Source organism: Macrobrachium rosenbergii, chromosome 30 (genome assembly GCF_040412425.1).
Source record: "Macrobrachium rosenbergii isolate ZJJX-2024 chromosome 30, ASM4041242v1, whole genome shotgun sequence".
Lineage (NCBI taxonomy): Eukaryota > Metazoa > Arthropoda > Malacostraca > Decapoda > Palaemonidae > Macrobrachium > Macrobrachium rosenbergii.
The window spans coordinates 14,249,746-14,273,500 of record NC_089770.1 but is presented as its reverse complement, the minus strand read 5'-3'; the positions used below and the strand labels follow the sequence as shown (position 1 = coordinate 14,273,500).

At 37.3% G+C, this 23,755-nt stretch overlaps 2 protein-coding genes across 9 annotated transcripts in view; one reads left to right on the top strand and one right to left on the bottom strand.

Moving 5' to 3' along the window:
- Nucleotides 1-21,580, top strand: part of LOC136855062 (COMM domain-containing protein 4) — a 195,001-nt gene extending 173,421 nt beyond the window's left edge. For 3 of the 4 annotated variants that reach the window (XM_067131838.1, XM_067131836.1, XM_067131837.1), the window contains 6 exons: nucleotides 1,146-1,217; nucleotides 1,456-1,521; nucleotides 1,919-1,958; nucleotides 2,575-2,775; nucleotides 10,262-10,453; nucleotides 16,348-21,580. In XM_067131838.1, the coding sequence (XP_066987939.1) occupies nucleotides 1,146-1,217; nucleotides 1,456-1,521; nucleotides 1,919-1,958; nucleotides 2,575-2,775; nucleotides 10,262-10,453; nucleotides 16,348-16,388 (612 nt within the window). In that variant the 3' untranslated portion in view covers nucleotides 16,389-21,580. The remainder of the gene's footprint in view (nucleotides 1-1,145; nucleotides 1,218-1,455; nucleotides 1,522-1,918; nucleotides 1,959-2,574; nucleotides 2,776-10,261; nucleotides 10,454-16,347) is intronic. The other variant, XM_067131839.1, reaches the window with a different exon arrangement.
- Nucleotides 16,544-23,755, bottom strand: part of LOC136855061 (tRNA modification GTPase GTPBP3, mitochondrial) — a 55,117-nt gene continuing 47,905 nt past the window's right edge. For 4 of the 5 annotated variants that reach the window (XM_067131833.1, XM_067131831.1, XM_067131834.1 and 1 more), the window contains exon 8: nucleotides 21,581-22,455. In XM_067131833.1, the coding sequence (XP_066987934.1) occupies nucleotides 21,593-22,455 (863 nt within the window). In that variant the 3' untranslated portion in view covers nucleotides 21,581-21,592. Of the gene's footprint in view, nucleotides 22,456-23,755 lie in introns of all 5 variants that reach the window. The other variant, XM_067131832.1, reaches the window with a different exon arrangement.

Sequence of the window (23,755 nt, the reverse complement as noted above, 5' to 3'; positions counted from 1 at the left end):
TTTTGGTCACGCAAGGGCAAACGCGAGGGGCAAATATTAGTTCTTGTTTCCATGAAGGTTCGCGTAGTGTATCGGGCCTTCTGTTAAATCATTGTGTGTGTGTGTGTGTGTGTGTGTGTGTGTGTGTGTGTGTGTGTGGTATGTGTGTTTCAAGTCGCCGCTGACCTTTTTGTTAGATAAAAATGGCGACGATTATTCCTGCGTCTGTTATTAGTACCAATGCCTGTTCTGGTGGAAGAGACCTTTTTAGTTTTCTATAAAAGAAATATATTGAGATGGCTATTTGTCTGTCTGTCCGCCCTCAGATCTTAAAACCAGTGAGGCTAGAGGGCTGCAAATTGATATGTTGATCATCCACCCTCCAATTACCAAACACACCAAATTGCAGCCCTCTAGCCTCAGTAGTTTTTATTTTATTTAAGGTTAAGTGTAGCCATAATCGTGCAACTGGAACCGCCTATTCCACCTGGAGGCGTCGCCGACGTACTTTCCCACGGCCGCATCTGGGGAGCAACTGAGCGGCGAGAGTACTCCCCGGTCGTAGCCTTTTCATACTGTAGCACATCGAGAGATTCATACATATTATAAGCTGTACAGAAAAATCTATTGCGCCGAAGAAACTTCAGCGCAGTTTTTACTTGTTTTATAAAAATTTGGATATTTATAGAGGTTATTAGGCCGTTAAATATTCGTTATGCAAACCAGCGAAATTTCACAATTTTCGTCCGGAACTTTTATTTATTTCTCATAAATATTAACGTTTCTATATCTTCTTATAACCCGTAGGGGGTAGTGCCGTCAATCCACCTCATGGGGTGCACTGTTGGCATTACTTAGGGTTCTTTACAGCGTCCCTTTTATTCCTTTTACTGTACCTCCGTTCATATTCTCTTTCTTCCACCTTACTTTCCACCCTCCCCTAACTATTGATTCATAGTGCAACTGCGAGGTTTTCATCCTCAACCTTTTTTACTATCAATTTCCGTTTCAGCGCTGAATGACCTCATAGGTCTCCGCGCTTTGCTTTTGGCCAAAATTCTGTATTCTATTCGATTCTGTATCTTCATATAGGTATTATGTTCCTTAACCTTGTAGACACACTATCTTTGGAGATCTAATTCATGTTTTATATTCATTTTTTTCAGAGATTCCGATTTTGCTGGGACGTCGATTGCCCTGATTGGCTGCTGGCAGAAATCACGACTCTCTCAAAGCTGGTAAGTCAGTCTCTCTCTCTCCAAATGAATTTTCTCTCTCGGGAAAAGTCTGGGTCCCTTTTCGATAGGAAATCTTAACAGCAGCAGCAAATCCGGCTTTTAATATACCACCCTTCGCGATGGTTTTATTCCTTGTCCTTCGTGGTGAAAAGGCCATGTCCTTTGGACTTTCATTCCACTGCTAGAATCATTTTTCCTCTTCCACCTCCTTTGTTTACTTACTCTTCTTCTTCGACAGACATCCGTGAAGCTGAGACTCCTGACAGGCAATGTAGCCAAAGCAATCTACGGTCCGACGTTGAGTGTAAGTGTCTTTATTTCTTCGCTAAGAGTGCCTTAATTGTTAGTTCTGAACCAGGTGTTATTTTAATATTTTATTGTAATATTTTACTTGCGCTGGCGTTAACAAATGGAAAAATTAGAGGGCTACTGCTGTTAGTTACGGTACGCCTGATAGTTTTTCACTTAAGATGGTATTCTTAAGAAAAAATAGTGTTGATTTGAAATGTAATTGAACTACATTTATTATGATCGTACTGAAATGGTAAACATTTGAGCTATAATATAGCATATTCTGGTATTTTTTATTATGATACTAAAGAATTTAAAAAAGCAATCACCAATAATACGTATTAAAGCAAGTTTATCTCTCAGAGGAACTGTTCACACTTTTATTAATTACTTTGTTCGTTCGTTTTCAGCACGACGTAGTGACAAAGCTTGCTAAGGATGCCAAACTTGGTGAATATCTTCAGTTTTATTTAAAATGGTACTAGAGTAAGAGTATTTATAACACGGTGAACATGACGTGGTCACTAATAAGACCTCCTGCTGTTTGTCAACCAGACCCCTATCAGTGTTAGGAAGTATTTTTTTAACGTAAAAGTGTATTCCTTGATCTGTTAAATGTTAAGAGTGGGTAAATCTCTTTGTGAATTATAATTTACTAATGTTCAAATGGAAATAAGAATCTATAACCAACGTTCTTTGAATGTCAAGTGACTGCGTAGAAAATTCATGGTTTATGCATGCGATTAATTTTGTCTGGACAAACAATTATATATTCTTTAGTTCACGAACAGTTGTTGATAACTTTGTTTCTAAGTATTGAAGATGTAAAAACTCATTTCTTTGTTTTTGTTATATTCAACGTAGCCGCGGTGTTTACGTAATGTTTTTAGTTTGATGGAAACTTCCTATATAGGCCTAGCTTGCACCTTCTGGAATTCCTCCCGGATTGCAGTATTTAGTGATAATGAAGTTAGGGGTTTTCGTAATCTGTATACACTGTTATTATTATTATTATTATTATTATTATTATTATTATTATTATTATTATTATTATTATTTTAAACAGACGAGCAAGGAGCCAAAGCAGTGGTAGCAGCTGTCCGGTGGGTTCTTGAGAGCGCAGCTGGAGCCGGAGTGACCGCCAATGTATTAGACTCAGAGCTCCAGCAGTTGGGTCTGCCCAAAGAACACGCCACGGCAATAACGAAAGTGTATACTGAGCACCAGGAAGCACTTCAGGCGCACTTAAAGAATGCAAGTCTCAAGGGTAAGTTGCAATGGAACTTGGAGTAAAGTTGTGAGTGCGAGTTGTTTATCGGGCACTTTCTGTGTAAGCCCACGTCTTTTCAATGGTATAGACTTATCTTGTCACTCCAGACAATTGCTGGAGTGAAATTTTACATTTTATTAAGGTTAAAGCATATAATTATATTAATTTTTGTGTAGGGATTAAATAACATTGTTTTACATCTGAAGTCTTTGGCCTTTTAAACAGTGCACCGGCATGAAGTCATAGATATTGTTTCGGGATTTTTACTTTCCCCCAATTTGTGAAGATGGGGCCAGTGTTTCATATTATCCAAGTTTATGTTCAGTTTTAGTCTTGACAAGACAGGGACGTCTTGTTAATCAGAAATACGTCAGAACTCATATTTCATTCGTAGGTTATGTAGAATGCATACTTAAATGAAATCAAACGAAAACTAGGACTACCGTGATCCATTTTCTTAGAAATTGAGGAATATGCAATTTTATTCATACTGAAACCATTCAGTATCTAAGAACACCTAAATATCCCCCCAAAAATACGTTATTGGACGTACGGTAAAATTATTACTCCATTTATGTAAAATGTCTTTCGATGAGCGGGTAACTATTTTTAGTTAACTGGAATTACAAAATTCTTTATCTTGTCTCTTCGTTTCCTCTGAATAATAATAATAATAATAATAATAATAATAATAATAATAATAATAATAATACCACCCAGGTTATTTAAATTTTGCTTTCCTGATTCCTAGTTAGGCAGCACTAACGAGCGAATCAGTGTTGTTGCATTCATGAATTTCCTGAAATCTGTGGAGAAAATGGCCTCACGGGAGGTGTGTGTTAGAGGTCAAAATTGTCTTAAATCTGTGGGAATTTTCATGGAATTTATCACTTTATGGAGGACTTGTGATAAAAATTTATATTAATCTAGGGGATATTTTTATGGATATCTCATTTTCATGAATTTTTTATGAATTCCTAAAATTGCTGCTTTTGTTTATATACGGAAATAAGAAATATATTAAATCATTATCAAATTATATATAGGCTAGATATAAAAAAAAAAATTCTTTTCACCAAGCATTGGGAAAATATTTCCAACAAGTCAGTTCTGACTTTGGAGTTTTGCCTAACATATAGAAACCAAGAGTAATGATACGAGGAGTGAGACAAGTCTAATATAGTCTTGTATGGAACAGGAATGAATGTTATCAGTATTGACGATAGGCAAGCAATTCTAATTATGACAGCTTGCTGCCTGTCTCTTCCAGTATCAGAGGTGTCTGAGACATCGTTGTTGTCTCACTGTTTTTATATTTGTTACTTGTGATTGTCATAATAAAGAATATAGTGATGAGTGACAAAAGACATACAGTCAAAGTATAGACCGATTTGGGGAAACAGACAAAAGGTTCAAAGGTAGAAGTTACGTTATTTCATAATGATAGGAATTATTTTTAGTACTCTTAATTCGTGAAAAAGTTAACTTAGGTTTGGGGGGCCCAAATGATTTACAGGGTAAATTATCCAAATAAAGTTACCTGAAAACAGACATAAAATGAATTAGATTGTACCTGAGTACACAGCTAGGGCTATTTTACTAAGATGTAAAAGCAATGGAACGAATTCAGCCTATAATGGCCTGTACTCTACTTTAGGTTCAGATGAAAGCAGCTTTGGAATTTGGATTAATTTACCAATGTGTAAATTTGTTAGGAAGATTGCTGATTTACGTCAATTATTTTGATAAATCCCATATATATATATATATATATATATATATATATATATATATATATATATATATATAACCATTAGCTCTTTGGTTCATTTTTAGGTTGGCTTTGATCTGTGTACTGGAAACACAACTAAAACACGATATTGGGATTTGTGGATATGCTTTTCAAGCCCACATGAAGTGTTCTGGACATTCGTTAGGAAGAAACAAATAAACATGAAAGCAGCTGGAGCTGGGAGTGAGAGCAGAGGCCAGCCATCAGTAGCTGATGCCTTGCGTCCTGTACAAAAGGATCCTGTAAAGTAGCTGAGCTTCGTTTGGCAGTTTTCATTGCAGAGCATGCATCCATATTGTCTGTTGATCACTTAGGGAACTTCTTCCCAAATTAGATCAGAAGTCGGTTGTCCTCAAGGAGATAAAATTGCATCGTACAAAATGTACTCGTTTGCTGAAACATGTGATTGCCCCATCACTTGCTGGGATGCTAAGGGCTGATATTGGTGAACATTTTTTTAGCTTAATTGTGGATGAAAAAGCACCAATGAAGCTAATGATCATGTTTAGCTATGACAATACGCTATTTTAGTTCTAGTAAGGGATCCTTGGTAGATACATTTTATAGGTTGGTACCAATTGAGAATGCAAAAGCTGAAACTCTCTACAAGTCTGTTAAGAGATGCTTATCTGAAGATGGCTTAGATGTAAAGAAAATGATAGGTTTAGGTACTGATGGTGCTAGTTCAATGGTTGGTCAACCCATTCCCTTTCTAAACTATTAAGAGATGAAAATCCAGAATTAACTTTGTTTAAGTGTGTTTGTCATTCTCTCCATCTTGCTGCCAGTAAGTCATCCGAATGTCTTCCCAGGATTTTGGATTTTATGGTTCGAGAAACTCATTCTTGGTTTTCTAATAGCCCCAAGAGAATGAAAGAGTATCGAGATATCTATAAAGTGTTAGAGAATAGTGTGCCAAAGAAAAGTGCCAGGGATGGCTGCTACGTTGGCTGGTAAGGTTAGAAGCAGTAAATGTAATTATTGAGCAATGGGATGCACTTAAACTGCATTTTGAATTGTCTGCTTCCAATGAACATTGTCACACAACTAGTTCTTTATTTGATGCTTACAAAGATGATCAAAATAAACTATATTTTCTTTTTGTTAGAAAGACCTTGAAGGAAATAGTTAGAGTTAATAAGATTTTCCAGTCACAAAATGCAGATGTCACCAAGATCACACAAGATCTTATTTCTATGTATCGCAACCTTATGCATATTGCAGTTAATCCAACGTATTTGTCAAAATGTTCTGATGAAAATCTTCCCAGTTTAAAGTTCTTGGACCATGTTTTACCTTGTGAAGCTATGAACTTTGGGTATGAGTTCCAAATTTTTGCCTCTGATTGTTTTTGAATGATCATCAAATAAAGTATGTTAAGGAGAGATGCAGATCTTTTGTAATTGAACTCATAAACCAAGTTCAAATGCGTTTACCTGAAAATGTAAGTATTCTTCTAATGTTAAAGAATTTTCATCCATCAATTGCTACATCCCATGCTAAAGAATCTATTGCCCCTGTTGCAGCTAAGTATGGGTCAACATTTAATGACTTAGATGAATTACAAAATGAATGGAATGCAATTGGCATTCAGCAATGGCCTGAGAGTTGCTTGTGTAATGTTATTCCATTTTGGGGAGAAGTCAGTGAGAGGAAAAACTCGGCAGGAGAAGCAGTGTTTCCTAATGTATCAAGCCTTGCCCTAGCATTATTAAGTTTGCCATTTTCAAATGCCTCTGTAGAGAGAGTTTTCTCTCAAATGAATATTCTTCATTCTAAGTTACAAACCGCTTTCATGTCAGGTCTGTGGAGGTATTACTCCATACAAGGAAGTGGCCTGGTACAACATTATGGCTCATGTAAGAATTTTGATCCTCCTCACGACATGATTAGAAACTTTTTTTGCTAAAAGGCTCGATAGATGAGGAGGAAGATGATGATGATGATGCTCTAGCTATTGAATTGTTCTTGTAGTTGGTATATGATATGGAAATAAGGGATAAGAATTTATCTTTTTTATTCTTATTGTAGGCCTATCTTAATCTGGCAATTTTTTTATGCTAAGTAGAGTTTATATTATTCAATATAAACACTGATTCAATATTTTTCACTTTTTGAGTATGTAGGTATGAAATCAATTTACCAGGGGAAACTATTTTTAGTTTTATCCTTGAGTCATGTCCCCCTTATTCATTTTATAAAAATTTGTGATTTTAAGCAAAAATTTTCAGTATTTTCTTTTATTATTTTGATATTTGATTGTGCGTTTAATGCCAACAGAAATAAATGATTAGTAATTTCGTGAGAATTTTCATGGAATTTCCTTTTCTTGTCACGTAAGAGGATTTCAGTGGGGAAAAAAAATGGGATGCTGTAGAATTCAGTTTATAAAACAGCAACACTGGAGCAGGTGTTGCGATGTAGTTAAACTGGGAGATCTTCTATGTGCCTCTCTCTCTCTCTCTCTCTCTCTCTCTCTCTCTCTCTCCTCTCTCTCTCTCCTCTCTCTCTCTCTCTCTCTCTCTCTCTCTCTCTCTCTCGTTTCACCTGCTGAAACAATCTCAGTACAGTATTTTAAAACTTTCATTTTTAGTGGACGTGTGTATAGACTTCTGTCTGCCAGCTACGGGAGGTAATTAATTTTTCTGTCGCTATTTTTGTTCTAACCTAAAAGGCTTGAGTGTGATAAATAGGCCTATTATTAGTGACATTTTTGTTGTCGTATTAATGAAGGATATAGGCCTACATTCTTGTGGAATGGTATACAGTTGATCGGTGATGTATTTGTCCAGCTATGTTTCTCTTATTTGAATCTCTGCTATAGCCCTATTTGTTAGAAGGGGAAATTAATAAAGCTATTATAATGAAACAGTATAAAGACTACCATGACCACTTTACATAAAGCTATATGTAGCACATGACATGATTATCCTGTTGTAGGCCTAATGAGCAGTGTTAAATAATTCGATCAACCAAAACCAAACTTAATTAAATGGGGGAGATGAAAGTGCCGATGTGCTACAACTAGGCCTAATAACAACTGGAAGTGATGTGCGGCACTCATATTATTTGTCACCAGATAAAATTAATCCTTTAATTTAATTAAAATCATTGAGGCCAAATGATAAGTATTGTTAATGTATTGACCATCACGACTGACAAGCTTGAGGTACTGTATTAGGAAAAGGGCTTTGACGAACCCATTCCTGGACACCATGGAATCTGACAGGACAGAAACCATCCTGTAGCCAGTGATAGTTTCCCTGATCAGGTTGCTGACACCAGGCGATTCTGTGGATGTCATCTTCTGGGCCCTTTGGATAGCTGATTTTTCTGGCAAGTCAGTCCCTAGTAGTGAACTGCAAAAACAGGCAGTCCCCGGTTTACAACAGGTCCGGCTTACAACGTTCGGCTATGGCGCTTTTTCAAATATATCTTCATCAAAAAATTATTTCGGTTTACTGACGCATGTTCCAGGAGTTACGGCGATAAATGCGCGATCTGACAGAGGAAATATTGCTCAAAATGGCAGAATAATAAAATTTGGAGGTTTTTTATAAAAACTTTCAATAAAAATGCAGTTTACATCGTTTTCAATACACCCAAAGCATTAAAAGTAAGGTTTTCTTAGGATTTTTGACAATTTTTCGGTTTACGACGATTTTCGATTGATGACGTGGCGTAAAAACGGAACCCCCGTCGCAAACCAGGGACTGCCTTATGAATATAGCCTTCAAGATGTGGGATGTCGTGATATCTTGAATGAAGTAACTTCTGAGGTGCTCTAGGTAGGTCTTCAGCACTTATCAATTTTAGGAGGTCATGAAGTTTAGGTCCAGGTTTATACAAAATAAACTTGGCTTTTAGATATCATATTTTCTTACAGGGCTGACTCAGAATCCATGAAGAAATATGAACTAAAGGCTGAAACTTGACTGCCAGGGAAATAGTTGCATTGGGATAAATGGTCTGATGTTATTCATATGGAATACCTGGGAGAAACACCTAAAGGGGACTTATATCCTTCATGTGTTTGGTAAATTCACCCCAGTCATATATTTGAAGACCAAATAAGAGCTTAGTATTGGGTGGAGCAAGATGACAAAGATAGTCTTGGGAACAGCACTGCAGAAACCAGAGATACTGTATTTGGTGAGATCTTAAATTTCAGAGAACATTGGAAGCTGGGAAGAATTCCTTTCATAATTCCACATGATCTAGTACTCAGTGCTTCCATTTCTGATGGGTTAGTAGGTGTAGGCCTACTTACACTTGACACAATCTACAATACACCTCTCCTTTTTAAGGTGACCATGTTGTCCCGGTTTGTTTGTCAGCCTCACATGCATTTTTAAAAAACCATGCATGGCCTTGGACACTCCTATGGTTACTCTTTGAACGTAAAGGGTGAGTTCAAAAAGAAAAATTCAGATCACATCAAAGCCTAATCCATTTTGAGTCCCAAAGTGGGAGTGAAAATTGGTCAAGATTTCTGATTATGAAGACAAACTCAGAATGGCTGTAGATACCAAATTTTTTTTATCCTGTAACAGTAAAGTGAAGTTCTATGGTGGTCTGAGAAGTTATCAGAACTACTTCATTAAAAAATAAACTTATTTGGTATAATCCTGCCTTCTCAAAGATGATGAGATTGTGGTTTCTTGAGAGTTATTTTAGTACATGATGTTGATTTTATATGCCTGTAGTGTAGTTTTTAAAATGATAACGTGAATGCTTAAGTCCTCTTTGGCATCAGAAAAGGTTTGTTATTTGAAAACAAAATTTTTGTAATTTTTTGTTCTTACACATGCAAAGTTCTTGAAATATAGTGCCCCTCCCACCCTTGTGGCATTGGTACAATTCCCTAGTTCTCAGGTAATCTATTTGAAAGTTCCCCATACCCATTTTGTATTGCTCATTCTTGATTATCTTAAAATATCACTAGATGCGTTTTAATCCATAAGAGACAGCTTTGGTCTTCTACCCTAAATTATTACTAAACCAACCCTTAAATAGAGAACCATGAGAATAGGCCTTCTTGCTTATTTTTTCGTAAATTTTCATGTGTAATAACAGGCATTAATAGCAATAAATATATCTTTAGGAAAGAAAATTTGCAATTTTCATGGTGTTAAAGGGATTTATGTCTGCTTATTTGCAAGAAGTCAAGGAATTTCTGTTCTCAGCTAGCGTGACTTCTCTAGTTGAGTTTAATATTTTATCAGTTTTTGTTTTTAAACAGGATATAAAAAGTGCAGTTATTCAGCTTCATTAATGATACCGAAACCAAAATTATGCTGTATTATGGAAAAATAGTTATAGTGTGTAATGAAAGAATACAGTATGTATTATCACAACTCATAATCAGTAAGCAGAATTGGTTGTGTTTTACCACAGACAAGTTTGGGACCCCTCCAGATCAAAGGATTAGTCTGATTCAAAATTAGTCATAAAGAATCCACTTTGAAGATTAGTTTTTTCTTGTGCTGTACATTCATTTTAATTTAGCATAGAATGAGACTTGTTTTAATTTTGTACTATGTCTGTCACGAGTTTTCAAAATATTGATATGGTACAAAAATGATTAAGATATTTTTTTTCCATGGAGAGAAACTTTTGAGTTTCTTGTTTAAGAGACTAATTTATCTGTGGCACAGCAAGAATGCTTTAAAAGATTCCTATTCTTTTCAGTGAGAGGTGGAACAACTTGGTCTTGCGAAGTCGTAGGCGTTGATATTGGCGATGGAGATCTTTCTCCAGTAGTGAAGCTCAATCTGCACAATGAATCACCGTCTGTCAGAGAAGGAGAGGAACAGGAGGGTGGAACCGAGACTGTGACTTCTATTGCTATGACACCAGACCAGTTACAGGCTATGATTCATGGTAAACTCAGATGGTTGTTTCATTTTATTTTTCCCCAAGGGATGGTAGTGCCATCAGTGCACCTCATGCAGTGCACTGTAGGCATTACAGTCCTTAAGGTTCTTTGCAATGTTTCTTTGGCCCCTAGCTGCAACCCCCTTCATTCCTTTTACTGTACCTCTGTTCATATTCTCTTTCTTCTGTCTTGCTTTCCCCCTTCTCCTGACAATTGTTTCATAGTGCAACTGCAAGGTTTTCCTCCTGTTACACCTTTCAAACCTCTTTACTCTCAGTTCCCTTTCAGCACTGGATGACCTAATAGGTCATAGCACTTGGTCTTTGGCCTAAATTTTAAAATCCATTCCATTCTATTTCGTGATTTTCAGAGTTAAGTTTTGAAAATTTAGTGTAATTTTTACTCAGAGTAAAAGTTAGTTTAATTATCCAAAACTAGGGTATACAGTATGAATATTTCCATTTTATTAGCATTATCCAAAGTTTAACAAGAAAAGTATTCTGAGACATGATATTGGTATAGTACTGTACTTTGGTTTTACTGTTATTTTTACTTTTGATTAAATCTACAGTAACATTTTAATGATTGAATTGTCCAACATTTGTAAAGCATGGACATTAATACAAAAAACCCTTTCACAAGTTGAAGAGACAGTGTTATATTTATTATATGGGGTTGGAATCAAAATGCTGCCCAAGTTACTAGTGTTATTTAAGTGTTTACAACTGTAGATCAGTATATAATCTGTTTCATTTTGAGGAAAGCATTTCCTAATCTGTTCCAAATATGATGAAATTGGAAAAGCAGAGGGCATCTGTACTCCGCCAACCAATTATTAATGAGTAAAATTACTATGTGGTGCATTGTAGTTATTGTTCTCAACCTATTGGGGATAAATTGAACTCCTAACACTCATAATTTAACATTACAGCACCACATCATTCTCTTCACTCTCTTTATTCTTGTGAATGTATCCTGCTTGAATATGTAGGCTAGAGATCTAGGTCTTCATGTTTCATTTTTCCTTGACTACTTTGGCCTTCCAGCAGTACTCAACCTCTATTTCTCTTATACTGCACTGCTTTTCTGACTATCTGGTTCTCATCCCTGTCAAAACTATCACAGTCTTTGAGATTTTTTTCTTTTGCAGCCTCTGCCACTTCCTCGTATGGAAATTTCTGGAGTCTCTGGGCTTCCAAGTACACAGGAAGGAATCCGCCTGATTCGGAGGGTAGCCTTCAGTGGTTGTGAATCCAGTGGAAGGAAAGAGATAGCAGCGGGCAACCAGGCATTTCATCAAAACAAGCGTTTTCTCGCAGGCCCAAGAAAAGTCTCTTGGGTTTCTTCTTCAGTTTGCTTCAGTGACGGTTCTCTTCTGAAGTCAAAGCTGGAGTTTATAAACGGGCATGGCGGAGTCAGGACGTGTCTCCTGATTCCTCCTATTTGAACAAGGCCCTCCGGCCTTGGGCAACAGTCAAGAGCTTATCGGTCAGTTCCTCTTTCAGCTCCTCCGCCTCAGTATTCCACACCGTCCACCTCTCTGAGCGGGTGGTGGATATTTTTAACCTGATGAAGCCTATGGAACTTAGCCTGCCGCGCCCGCAGTTCCATATCAATGCTTTTTGGGGGCTGTGGCAGTCTTCCTGCCCTGAGAAAACTTCTTCCTCCCAGGAGGATTCATTTAAGGCTGAAAAACTCTGAACAACGCAGCAGCAGTGTGCGCTCTGCGTAAACAAGGGGGTTCGAAAATCGAATCGAACCGACCAGGTTATGGTTCAATCTTCTCCATAGCAAACAGACACAAGTGGCATCTGTCTGCCACCCTCTCAGTAAAGGTCCAAAAGGTCGCTGCAGTTTCCTATCCAGGGCGTCCCCCTGGTGTCGGAATGGTCCTAGACGGAGCGTCATTCAGGAGGTAGTTTTGCAATCTAGTTCCGGACCTAGGGAGTAGGTCTGTTTGTAATCCAATTCAGCCACAAACTATCTTGTTGTGTGGCCCCCAACGTGGACCCTCTAGCTCTTCCACGGGCACAGTGTGTTAGGTTGGAACGGGTGGAAGTTAGTTTATCTGTTCCCCCGGTGAACCTGTTATTTAAAGTCCTTCACAAGTTAAGAACATTCAAGGCTTGAGTAGGTCTAGTAACTCCCAACGGGCCGGAAGCCAGTTGGTTTCCACTCCTTCTGGGGTGAAACCTTGGTGCTCCAAATCTGCAGCCCAAAACTGCCACGAGTGGTATAAACTCAGCCTGTGTCAGCCTCTCAAAAGTTCTGGTGCCCTGGCTTTGTGGTCTTTGTGAAATTTACAGCTTAGGGGAAACTGGTATTGGTCCTGTTATTACTGTCTTCCTGGAATCAGACAAAGGATTCTACTTGCTGCAGTATATGGTTCTGCAGTTATAACTAGCACTTCATATAGTTTCTGAAGCCACAGTAACAAAGAAACATGATCGCCCCGAGGAAAGTGTTGAAAGCGGTTTTTTGAATCAGCCTCACAGGCCCTTAACTTTCAACCCTAAGGCCTGTGTTCGTCTGAGACCAGACTCCGTCCACATTTGGTTTCCTGGTCTTTGAGTAATGTATCGGAGTTACTTCGGTAACCAACAATCATCTTGTTCTTACCTTTCCTTGTTGGGGAAGACCCTAATTTTAATCAGTTTAGCTTCTAGTGCTAGTATTCCTGTACTGTTCGTCCTTGTCTAGCGGAACCAACCATATTGGTTTCACATCAGTAGTGTTATGGATTCCCACCCTAACTTTCTAGCTAAAGTTGAAGGTCCTCATTTTGGCTGGTCACCTGGAAAGTACTCCCTTTCACAAGGTCTGGTCTCTGTGCCCAGTTTATTCTTACAGGCTTATTTTGACAGGACCTCTCAATTTTTTGTCAGGCCCTCTTTTATTAGAAAAGGGGGTTACTGTCATTGTGTCAAGTATTAGCAGCAAGTTTTGTATTTTCTTAAACAAGCCTATTCAGGGTTCAATTCCAAAGCTCATGATATTAGAGCAGTAGCCACTTACATTAATTATTTTCATTACATGAATTTCTTGGGACCTTACTAAATGTTCAGGTGGAATTTCCCCTAGTTTTCAAATGTCACTGTTTGAAATCTTAGAAGCTTAAATTCTCTTAGTGGCAGCAGGGAACGTTGTCCCTCTCTCTGGTTCCCTTTCTGATTCTTAGTCACTTTCCTTCACTGCCTGCTATTCCCTTACAAGCAGTTCATTGTCTTTAATAGCATAAGAATGATATTTATTTCTCTGTTATTATTTCACCGACACGGGACCCCGGTCCAGAAAAAGGATTTTGACAAAGGAAAAACGGCTTCTGGGGAGGGACCTCCTGTGTCACCCGGTGACCACCCTGTTTTTTCATTCTCTCCTCCCATGGTAAACATCATTCTGGTGATGGGGTGCTAACATGGAATGCGACTAGCGCTGTCTTGTGTACAGTCCGCGCAGTGCATGGGTTTGTATTGGCACCTCTCGTTGGGACTTTTGACATTGGGAATCTTTATAGGGCAGGGTCCCGTGATTGTGACACCACCCTTACCATACACGACTCCATTTCTTGGGTCGCTTCTGGGGGTAGTAACCCCAGCTTTTACATTTAGCTTTTCTCTGGTACCTAGCAACGGAATTACCCAGGAAATAAGTGCTGAATGGACTATTTCACTGAGGACACGGGCCCTCCCAGAAATAGATTTTTCCTTTGTCAAAATCCTTTTATTTTCTTTGTCAGTGCCTGTGTTTCTACATCATAGAATACATGCCTTGTGCATGCGTTATAAGTCTTTGCTCTGTTTATCAGTGGTATATTTGTATTTACAAATAGTCTTGCAGTCTCTTTCCACTGTGTTCAAGTTGTGGGTGATCTTCCTTACTGCCTAGTTAATGCATCCTTCAGTCCAGTGTATCCCCAAGGTAAAAGAAATTTTCTTACTTGTCTGAGATCTAAGATCTGCCATTCTACCACAGTATAGTTCTACAATTCCCTCTCTTCCCATTTACTCCTGTACATTTCCAGCATTGAAGATGTTATTTATACTCATCACATTGTGTTTCTCTTGTGACACCAGCTGTTAAATTTAGTACCATTGCCAAGTTCACCACACTTTCCTCACAACATCCATGGCTGGTCTTGTTCCTTTGTTTCCTTTCCAGTCACCTGAGATTTTATTTTGCTTATGTTGATTGGAAGTCCTCTCCTGTCTACTCGATTCTTCCCTTTCAAACATCTATCTCTTTCTTCGATTCTGTAGTTAACACTAGTCCACATGGGCCCCCATTTCTGCAGTATTTTATAGCTTTCTCCATTCCTGTGATAAACAACAAAGGACTAGAGGGTGATGCATGATGGACACCATAATTTTTTAAATTCTTCCGATACACCTGCCACCTGTTTCCACTCTAGATTATGGGTTATGGTATAGTAATTTCACTATTTCTGCAAATCCTTTTTTTTGTGACCTTTGGCCTCCACATTTCCTTTCTAATGTCATGTCTTGGTACTCTGTCAAATACCTTCACCTTCTCAAGATCAAAATGGTATAGTCTCCTCTTTGCGTAATACTTTTACTGCATTGCCTCGTTATCAAGACTGCTTACATTCCTGATGAACTGTGCACTCATGGTAAGAATTTGGGTACTATTCAGGGATCAGATGAGAATGTATTTGTAAACAAATTTACGGATTAAAGGCTAAAATGTTAGGCGAAGTCGCAAACTACAGTTAATGAATACAGCAGTTAGGGTAACTGCATTAGTTCCAGTATTGATGTTTGTATGGTTTGGTAAATGATTGTAATCAAAAAGGTAAAATTAGCACTACAAATGTACATAACTAGCTTTATGTGCGTGGTACCTTAGGATCCATGAATGCTTACCACGTATGAAAGAATTACATTGATTACTGTACTTAATGTATGCTTGAGAGGAAAATATGTATTGATGAATTGTAATTATGTAATAAGTACAGAGGTAAAATAGTAATGTGTGTGTTGTAGCAGATATTTTATGCTATAAGTTTTTATCTCAAAAGTAGGAAACATTCGTTTCTAAGAGGTAAATATATTTTTATACCCAAGTAGTTCATAATTTTACCTAATTGACTCATTGATTTTAAGCAAAGCCTTAGATTTTAATATCTTGTGCTAGAAGAATAGAGGTCTTAGTTCCAACTTTTGAGAAATTCTGAATCCTCTTCAAAATCAACGAGGCAGTTATTTTGTTGAAAGTGTTATGCAAGGCATATTTTCTGGAGTTCATTTTGTAGTACTTATAATGGCATGGCATTGTTTCAGTTTATATAGGCATTTATTTTTAGTGTTGAAACAAAACAATTGTGTTGCTTGCAGAATTAAAAGGATATACAGTATATACAGTATTAACAAAAACAAAATTAATCCAAATCCAGGAAATAACTTTAAAAAATATGAATCTGTTACTAGCTTCAATCCATACATATCTCTTGATTTCACCTCTGTTCATACTCTCTTTCTTCCATCTTCCTTTTAATACTCAAAACAACTGTTGCAACATTATTTTCAGAGCTGAATGACCTCATAGGTCCTAGCACTTGGCCTTTAGCCTAAATTTTATTTTCCAACTGAATTCATATTAACTGGATATCTCTTGCCAAAATATAAAATGTGTAGAGATCAGTTTCAATATTGGGAAGTTGAGAGGGTTGTGAATGGTGTTTGCTGTTGTAACGATGTGTATGTAAGTGTTGAACCTTAACGATGTCAGTGTAAACATTTTACTTTTTAGCGAAGGTTATGCAATGCAAACATGGATTGTCTACCCTTGATTCCTTGCGTTCATTCCACTGAATAACTTCCAAAATGTTTTTTTCCATTTTATACATTATTTCATACACTGATACGACCATTCTTCCTTGCAGAATTAACAGAAGCACGCCAGTTGATGGAAGGACTGCATTAATGAACTTTACTTAAAATAAGCACCTTGGAAATTTTGTCTCCAGTTTTAACCTCTTGAAATGTGGGACAGTTTTCCCAAGTCAAGAAGCATACAGCACTAAATATGGAATCGACTGTACAGTATAGTAGATGAATTAGGTATTAGGGAAACTACGGTAAACAAAATAGGTTTATTATGTACATCAGTTAATTTCATTATCAACTTGGCTATTGCCATTCTTTTCAGGTATTGGTCTGTTGTACAGTAATTATCAGTTTATTATTAACAAGACTGACTAGGCACTGGTTCACATTAGTTCTTACATAAAAATTAAATGGTGGGTTTTAAAAACATTCCTGTTGTTAAGTAACTCAAGAATTTATAAAAGGTACAAAATAACTATCAGAAAATATATCATATCTGCACATAGAATATTGAAATTTTTCTCATTAAAACTCCATCAATCATATGTATACATATAAGCAGTTTTCTTGGTGTTCCAGAGTTGACATTTATTGTCTATCAGACAGGTGGAGGTTGTCTTAAGAAGCATGTGCCATCTGGATCTGGAGTGTATTAGTTACCTTCCTCCCTTTTTGTGAACCTGCATTGCTGCTAATACGTCTTCTCATGGTTCCCCAAATGTGAACTTTGTAGAGAATTGCTATAGCAGAGTATATTATATTCCAGACTTTGTTGACCTAAATTGTTTCAGTCTTTTTAATTTTAATCACATTCAGAAATCCAGTCAGTAGCAGTGGCCCAGGGAGCTGTACAATTGGAGGAGCAGCCCAAGTGGAGAAAATGCAAAGACTGACTTCACAGGAGGACTGGCATTCCTTCACTATAATAAGCCTTGAAACTAAAGATTCTAGTAGCAGGTGAAGAAGACTTCACAGGAGGACTGGCATTCCTTCACTATAATAAGCCTTGAAACCAAAGATTCTAATAGCAGGTGAAGAAGACATGTTGAAGGCCTTTAATGCATTTACATCATTCTTCAACCTAGACTACCCTTCTTTCCAAACATTTACCATGGCCACATGCATCCACCACCCATCACCTGTGAGAAGTGACGCAAGTAGTCACATGACTAAAGGTTCTGTTGAAGGAAGAGGAGGATGTAAAGGCAAGATGGGTCAAGTTGTTTGACGAGGTTGCCTATGGACTTGATCATCTAGCAAATATTCTTATGAAGAGAGGGCAAGAGAAGGCATGGTGATCTAGGATTTTGATAATCTCATTTAATCTCAATCAGGCATTAGTGCCTAACCCTCCAGACCCATTTCTGTTCCCAGAGAGAATTGTTAGGGAGCTCTTGGAGAATATGACCTGGACAAGGACAGCAATTTTTAACATCAAACAGTAATACAGGTTTCTTCTCAGCAGCAGTTCTCATCTTGTGGAAGAATGCAATAACCTTGACAATCTCCTCTCCTGAGATCTAACCAGTGAAGGATGCTAGACAAGCATTGAGATAGGATTCTGTTCATATTACAGAATCAGTCAAGACAGTATGACTAATTGGGAAATGTCTGCATTCATCTTTCCACCCCTCAGAGGGGAATGTGTGTCTGTAACCTTGTTAGGGGGAGGTTTTGCCAGTCTCTGTCAGGTACTTTTTCTTCATGCCAGTACTCCTCGTGATGACATAAAATCATTGAGTGCTGTAAAATTATATTAACAACCAAAGGAATTGTGGTTGAGACTAATATGAAGCAGTAAACTGTATAAAGCCAGGTAGAAAAATTCAATAAGTCATCGGTATCACCCAGTATGAAAAGTCTTATCCACTATAGACTGTTGGATCAAGGACCAACTTCTGCTGCCAAGAAAATTGTCTGAGAATTCTTCGTTCTTCAGGTTGTTAAGAAACAAACAGTTTCTAAACTAAAACTAGTTTTAACACAAACCCACTAAAGATACACTATATGATCTCCTCCTAACCCATCAGATCACAGTGCCTCACATATCACTTACTTAAAAAGTTAGGCACCATCTAATTTTGCGGTGGTAAGACTGGTGAACCTAGAATCATTTGGGACACCAATATTAGCATATAATAATGATTTTTATTTGTGGGTTTGTATTTGAAAACAATGGGTTTGTCATTGAAAATGTAAGATTTTTCAGATTTTTTCAATTGATTGAACTTCATAAAGAATTTCTTTTACATTGATTAAGCTTATTGTTAACTACACTGCAGATAAATTGGTTCTCTGCTGAATGATTTAAAATAATGTACATTTAGCATGTTTTGTTTTATTCCATTCATACTAAAATAATGTTTATGTACCTGCATCTGGTTAAAGCACAAAATGCAAGTGCTAAAAATGTTACCCACACATCAGGCTGCAAGTTTGTATAATACGCAGTAGTTTTGAATCTTTAAAATATCTCACTTTTACCATTTTTTGCAGAGGGAGTGACTACACCTGAAGCATACCAGTCCAAAGTTTGAAGGCTGCAGGAAGGTAAAATGCACCAATTCATGGTTCTTTGAACCAACACGCACAGTAAACTATGCTGCACAGCTAAATATAATTTGTTCCCTTTCATTATTGTTAAAGGTTTCTGAAGGAACCACACAACCTGAGTTGAGAAGAGAAAGGTTTTTTAAATTAGAAGATTCTAATATCTACCATGGTTAGACTAGTAAGTAGGCATCAAGGTACTGATTGTGCAGCTAGACAGGTTGGTTGTGTGGAGCAGCAAGGAAATGTCAAGTATTGATGATTATCTTACGAGGATAATCTAGATACTGGACTTATGCCTTAGTGTGTTTTTTATGTGTCATGATGGAGAAACACCAAATTTCAGTAGCTCTCAGTGTTGAGGAAGATGGGAGTTGCAAGCTGGAGATATACAACAGTAGAGGAAAGCTAAGACACAAGAGGAAGATATGAATGCCGTGGGAAGATGACTTCGTCCTGAAGGTACTAGAGGTCGTTAACCAGTAGCAGTCAGTACTGTACCAGTCTAGCAGTGGTCAGCATAAGCCCACCCAGTTGAACTCGACTGTAAAGAAACAGTTAAAATTGGAAGGGCACTAGTGGTCTGCCAGAAACCCACATTGTGAACTGGTTGAGTGAGGGCAGGATGTGCAAAGAATCATAATCTGTGAAGTTGTTGCCAAAATTAGGGAATTTGAGACTAAGCCAGATTTCATCCCTGTCAAAGAGACACTAGAGATATTATCTGAGCAAGTAGTAAGTCCCACTTGAGAGAATTTCATCAGAACTGAGCCAGTGTCAGATCCAGTTAAGAGGAAACCAAATAAAGCTCTTAAAAATCCCTAGCATCAGTAAAGCATTATGCACCAGCAGGAATCCCACCACTTCATTTAGAATTACCAGATGAGTGTAAACAACAAGAGAGCAACACCACTGGCTTTCCATGACAATACATTACCAAGAGCAAAGAAACTTCCACAGAGACCCACTGACATTTGAAGGAGGATTTCTCAACAAAAGTAACAGAGGATGTGGTATAGTTTTTCTGGAGCAATGGATCCTCTGTTTCTACCGTCAATACAGGAGCAAATGCTCCAATCAGATAAGTCAAGTTCTGGCTCAATAGTTTTGGAACATTTGCTGCTGATAGTAGGAATAGAGGATCCACTGCCCAAGAAAAACTTTACCATTTCCTCTATTGTTTCTGTTGAGAAACCCTCCCTCAAATGTAAGTGGGTTTCTGCAGGACTTGTTTTGCTCTAAGTATTGTAGTGGCTTAGGAGAACCAATCAATATTCTCTTATCTTACACTCATGTCTGACCAATTCTAATTGGAGGGTTTCCAGACTGGTGCATAGTAATCTGGATCAACTAATATCCCAAATGTCTTTGACAAGAACAGAAACTGTCTTGCTCCACCTCAGACTCCCTGATGAAGGCAGGGACTTTACTGGCTGCTTCTTGGTTTTTTCCATGTCCTGTTCTCACTTGACATTTTGAACAATTCACAATGAGGGTTTTTGGTAGACTTGTAGTACCCTCTGGATTTTATCAGTTGCTTCACAGTCAAGTTCACTTGGGTGGGTTTGTGCTGATTGCAGCTGTTAGATTTCTAGTGCTAGGCTGGCACAATACTGGAAGCTGCTGGTTGACCAGCTCTTATCCCTCTAGGATGTATTCTTTCCAAAGCATTCAAATCTTCCTCTTGTGTCTTTATTTTTCTTCTACTGTTGTTATATCACCAACTTGCAACTCACAATAAATCTAAAGTGACACTGAACTTCAGATCATTATTTGCACTTGATATTTCTCTTCTGCTTGTCACAACCAACCTGTTTAGCTGCACTATCAGAATCTTGACATCTATTGTCCAGCCATGACAGATATTGTATCTTATAATTCAGTAAACTTTGCCCTTCTCGGCTCATGCTGTGTGGTTCCTTTGGAGAAGCATTTGCATACAAAGAAGGGGAGCCAATTACATACAGCTGCTCACCATTTTTCTTACTGTATTAGTTCAAAGAAATCACAAATTGGTATTTTCCCTCCTGTAGGAAACAACTCACTTGAGTAGCCTTCATACTTTGAACAGTTGGTGCCTCAGGTGTAGTCACTGCCTCTGTAAAAAAGGGTAAAAGTAAGTTCTTTCAATAAAGGCCAAGAAACTATTGCATGGTAGGTTAAATGACTTCTCTACCTAATGGACAGCCAACTTTTGCCAGCAAGCTTTCAAGAAGATGAGAGCAATACCATGTGTAATAAAACATTGAACATAAAAGATCCAAAGTAAAACAAACACTTGTACATTGCATATTGGTCACCTAGAAAAGCTACACCAATAGAAATGAATATTCTTTAACCCTGACAATAACAGCAAAGATGCAAAGCCACTTCTGAAACCACAAAAATTAAAAAAATACACTTTATGAGAATGGCTGTACCTAAAAGTAAACTTAAACTTCACTGAAATGGAGAATTTTTCAGGTGTGAGAGCACTGACATCAGATACATAAACTTGCTGTATACATTTCTCTTTATCACTAATCTAACAATTATTTATTCAGCACTGGTTAGCCAGAAAGATGTAGGCAAAAGTAAGAGAAAATTATGTGTGGGCATTAGTAAAAAATTACATACTTTTCAAGACCAAATAGGCTGTAAAATGTTTGTCAAATTTGTGGACTCTCATAAATGAGATTACCTTGTCAGTAAAGTATTTTCTGATTAAGATGTTCCTAAATATTATAATATAATATAGAATATCACATTCTTTTATTTCCCTATACAGAAGGCTGAAAAAATATGATTAAGAACATCCTCTGTGGTAATGTGACCAGTGACATAACCGAGATGGTTTGCAGCTTTCTGCAAGTGATGAGCAGCCAAAATTAAGGTTTCTTCTGATTGTAATAAATTATTATTAAGATCTTCAAAATAAATTTGTACGGTATTTTCTGGTGTTGCACTGCTAGTTGATAAGCAATGGCTTCCACTCTCCTTTTGGATTGCACTATCTTTAAGGGAAGTTTTACAAGAACTTGACAATTCAGATAAGCTTCTATGACCATTACTCAGCTCATTTCCTAGGATTAGTTTTAGTGATTCTAAGCACGATGATATATGGATTCTGTGTCTTGCTGCTGTTAGTGTAGGATTTTCTGGTGTGCCAATTTTACATAAAGAGGCACAAACATCTTTCAATTTATAAAGCGCATCATCAAAGCCCTCTCCTGTCTTCACTGACATAATAAGACCAGAGTCTTTCAATGTATTTTTAAGCAGTATTTTATCTTGTCTGCACTTAATGAGGTCTACTTTATTTATTAATATTATGACGTTCTGATCTGTAAACCAATTACAATTTTCTGATAAGTCTTGATCCTCAAGAGCTCCTATTTCTGTCAGGAATGAATTTATATACTCACTCCAATCCGAACTTTGCTTAATGGCTTTTAACACATCCTCGGCTTCAATAATAACAACTGCAATGTCAGCTTCTTTAGATTTTGCTATGGCTCGTTTAATGCCTTCGCTTTCAACAATGTCATCCGTCTGATGAAGCCCTGCTGTATCACTGAGAATGACTGGGTAACCACCAAGATCCAGCGTTGTTTCAATGACATCTCGAGTTGTACCTAAGCAAAAACATTTTATGTAGTTTGTTATTCACAATAAGATTTGCTGGAAAGAAACTAACTTTTAATAAAATTTGAAAGAATTTAACTAAACAAACTGTTTGAGTTGGAATTCTTAAATCCAATCCAATGGGATTTTACTCTACAAAAACAAATTTATATCCTGTACAGTATATTAAAAAAAGACCTTAGAAATTTTTGAACTATATACTGAAAATTCTGAAGATTACAACAATTTCTCTACAGAATCAATAAATTTTAACATTAACCAAGTAAAAATTGGAATAACTACCATACTCCATTATTACAAAATCTTGTTACATTAAGCACAGAAACTTGTCTTCCATAGCTTCCACAAGATCTGTACTCTTGTTCACTACCTTGATTTGACTGGAAGACATCCATTCACTGTACATTTCCTCATTTGCATCAAACACAATGAATCTATTCCTGGCCCCATTTTTTAGATAAGATACTTGGATTGGAAAGGAGCACTAAAGCTTGTAATATTTAAATCACCTAAAGGAGTTGGAAAACCTATTTGAACTGCCAAGAAGTAGAACTGGGGGTGTGTCTAAATATGCATGCATGATGAAATAAGACAATCCCTAACAATAGGCCCTCTAGGAGGGTAGTGCCATGGCATTAATTAAGGCTCTTTGCAGTGTTCCTTCAGCCTCTAGCTGCCACCCCTTCCATTCCTTTTACTGTACCTCCATTCATATTCTCTTTCTTCCAACTACCTATCCACCCTGTTTCATAGTGCAACTGCAAGGTTTTCCTCCTGTTACACCTAAACCTTTCTACTCTCAATTTCCCTTTCAGTGCTGAATGACTTCATAGGTCCCTCCCAGTGCTTGCCTTTGGCCTCAATTCTATATTCCATTCCATTCCTAACAAAAGGGGCACTAATGAACAGACTGACTGACTTGTTATAAAGCGGCAGGCTTACATCACTAAGCCCTAGGCTTATGAAAGAGGCAAGTAATCTTACTCCTGTGTAAGAAAAAATAAATGCTCTTGCTCAGTGTAACTTGTTTCACTCTCGTAGGAAAATACAAGGCATACAGACCATCAAATCCCAAAGAGAAACCAAAAACAATAATATAAAATCAAATAAAAATAATTACAGTCTGCTAGGTAATTACCTAGTTAAATCTTGAAATCTGCAACAACAAACATCATCACTGCAATAGTAAAAAATAAATAAAGAATAAAAAGAATAACACTGAAAACATTATAGTTTCAGAGGAGAAAGCACAGCACAATAATCTGTACCCAATGAGGAGCACACACCTTA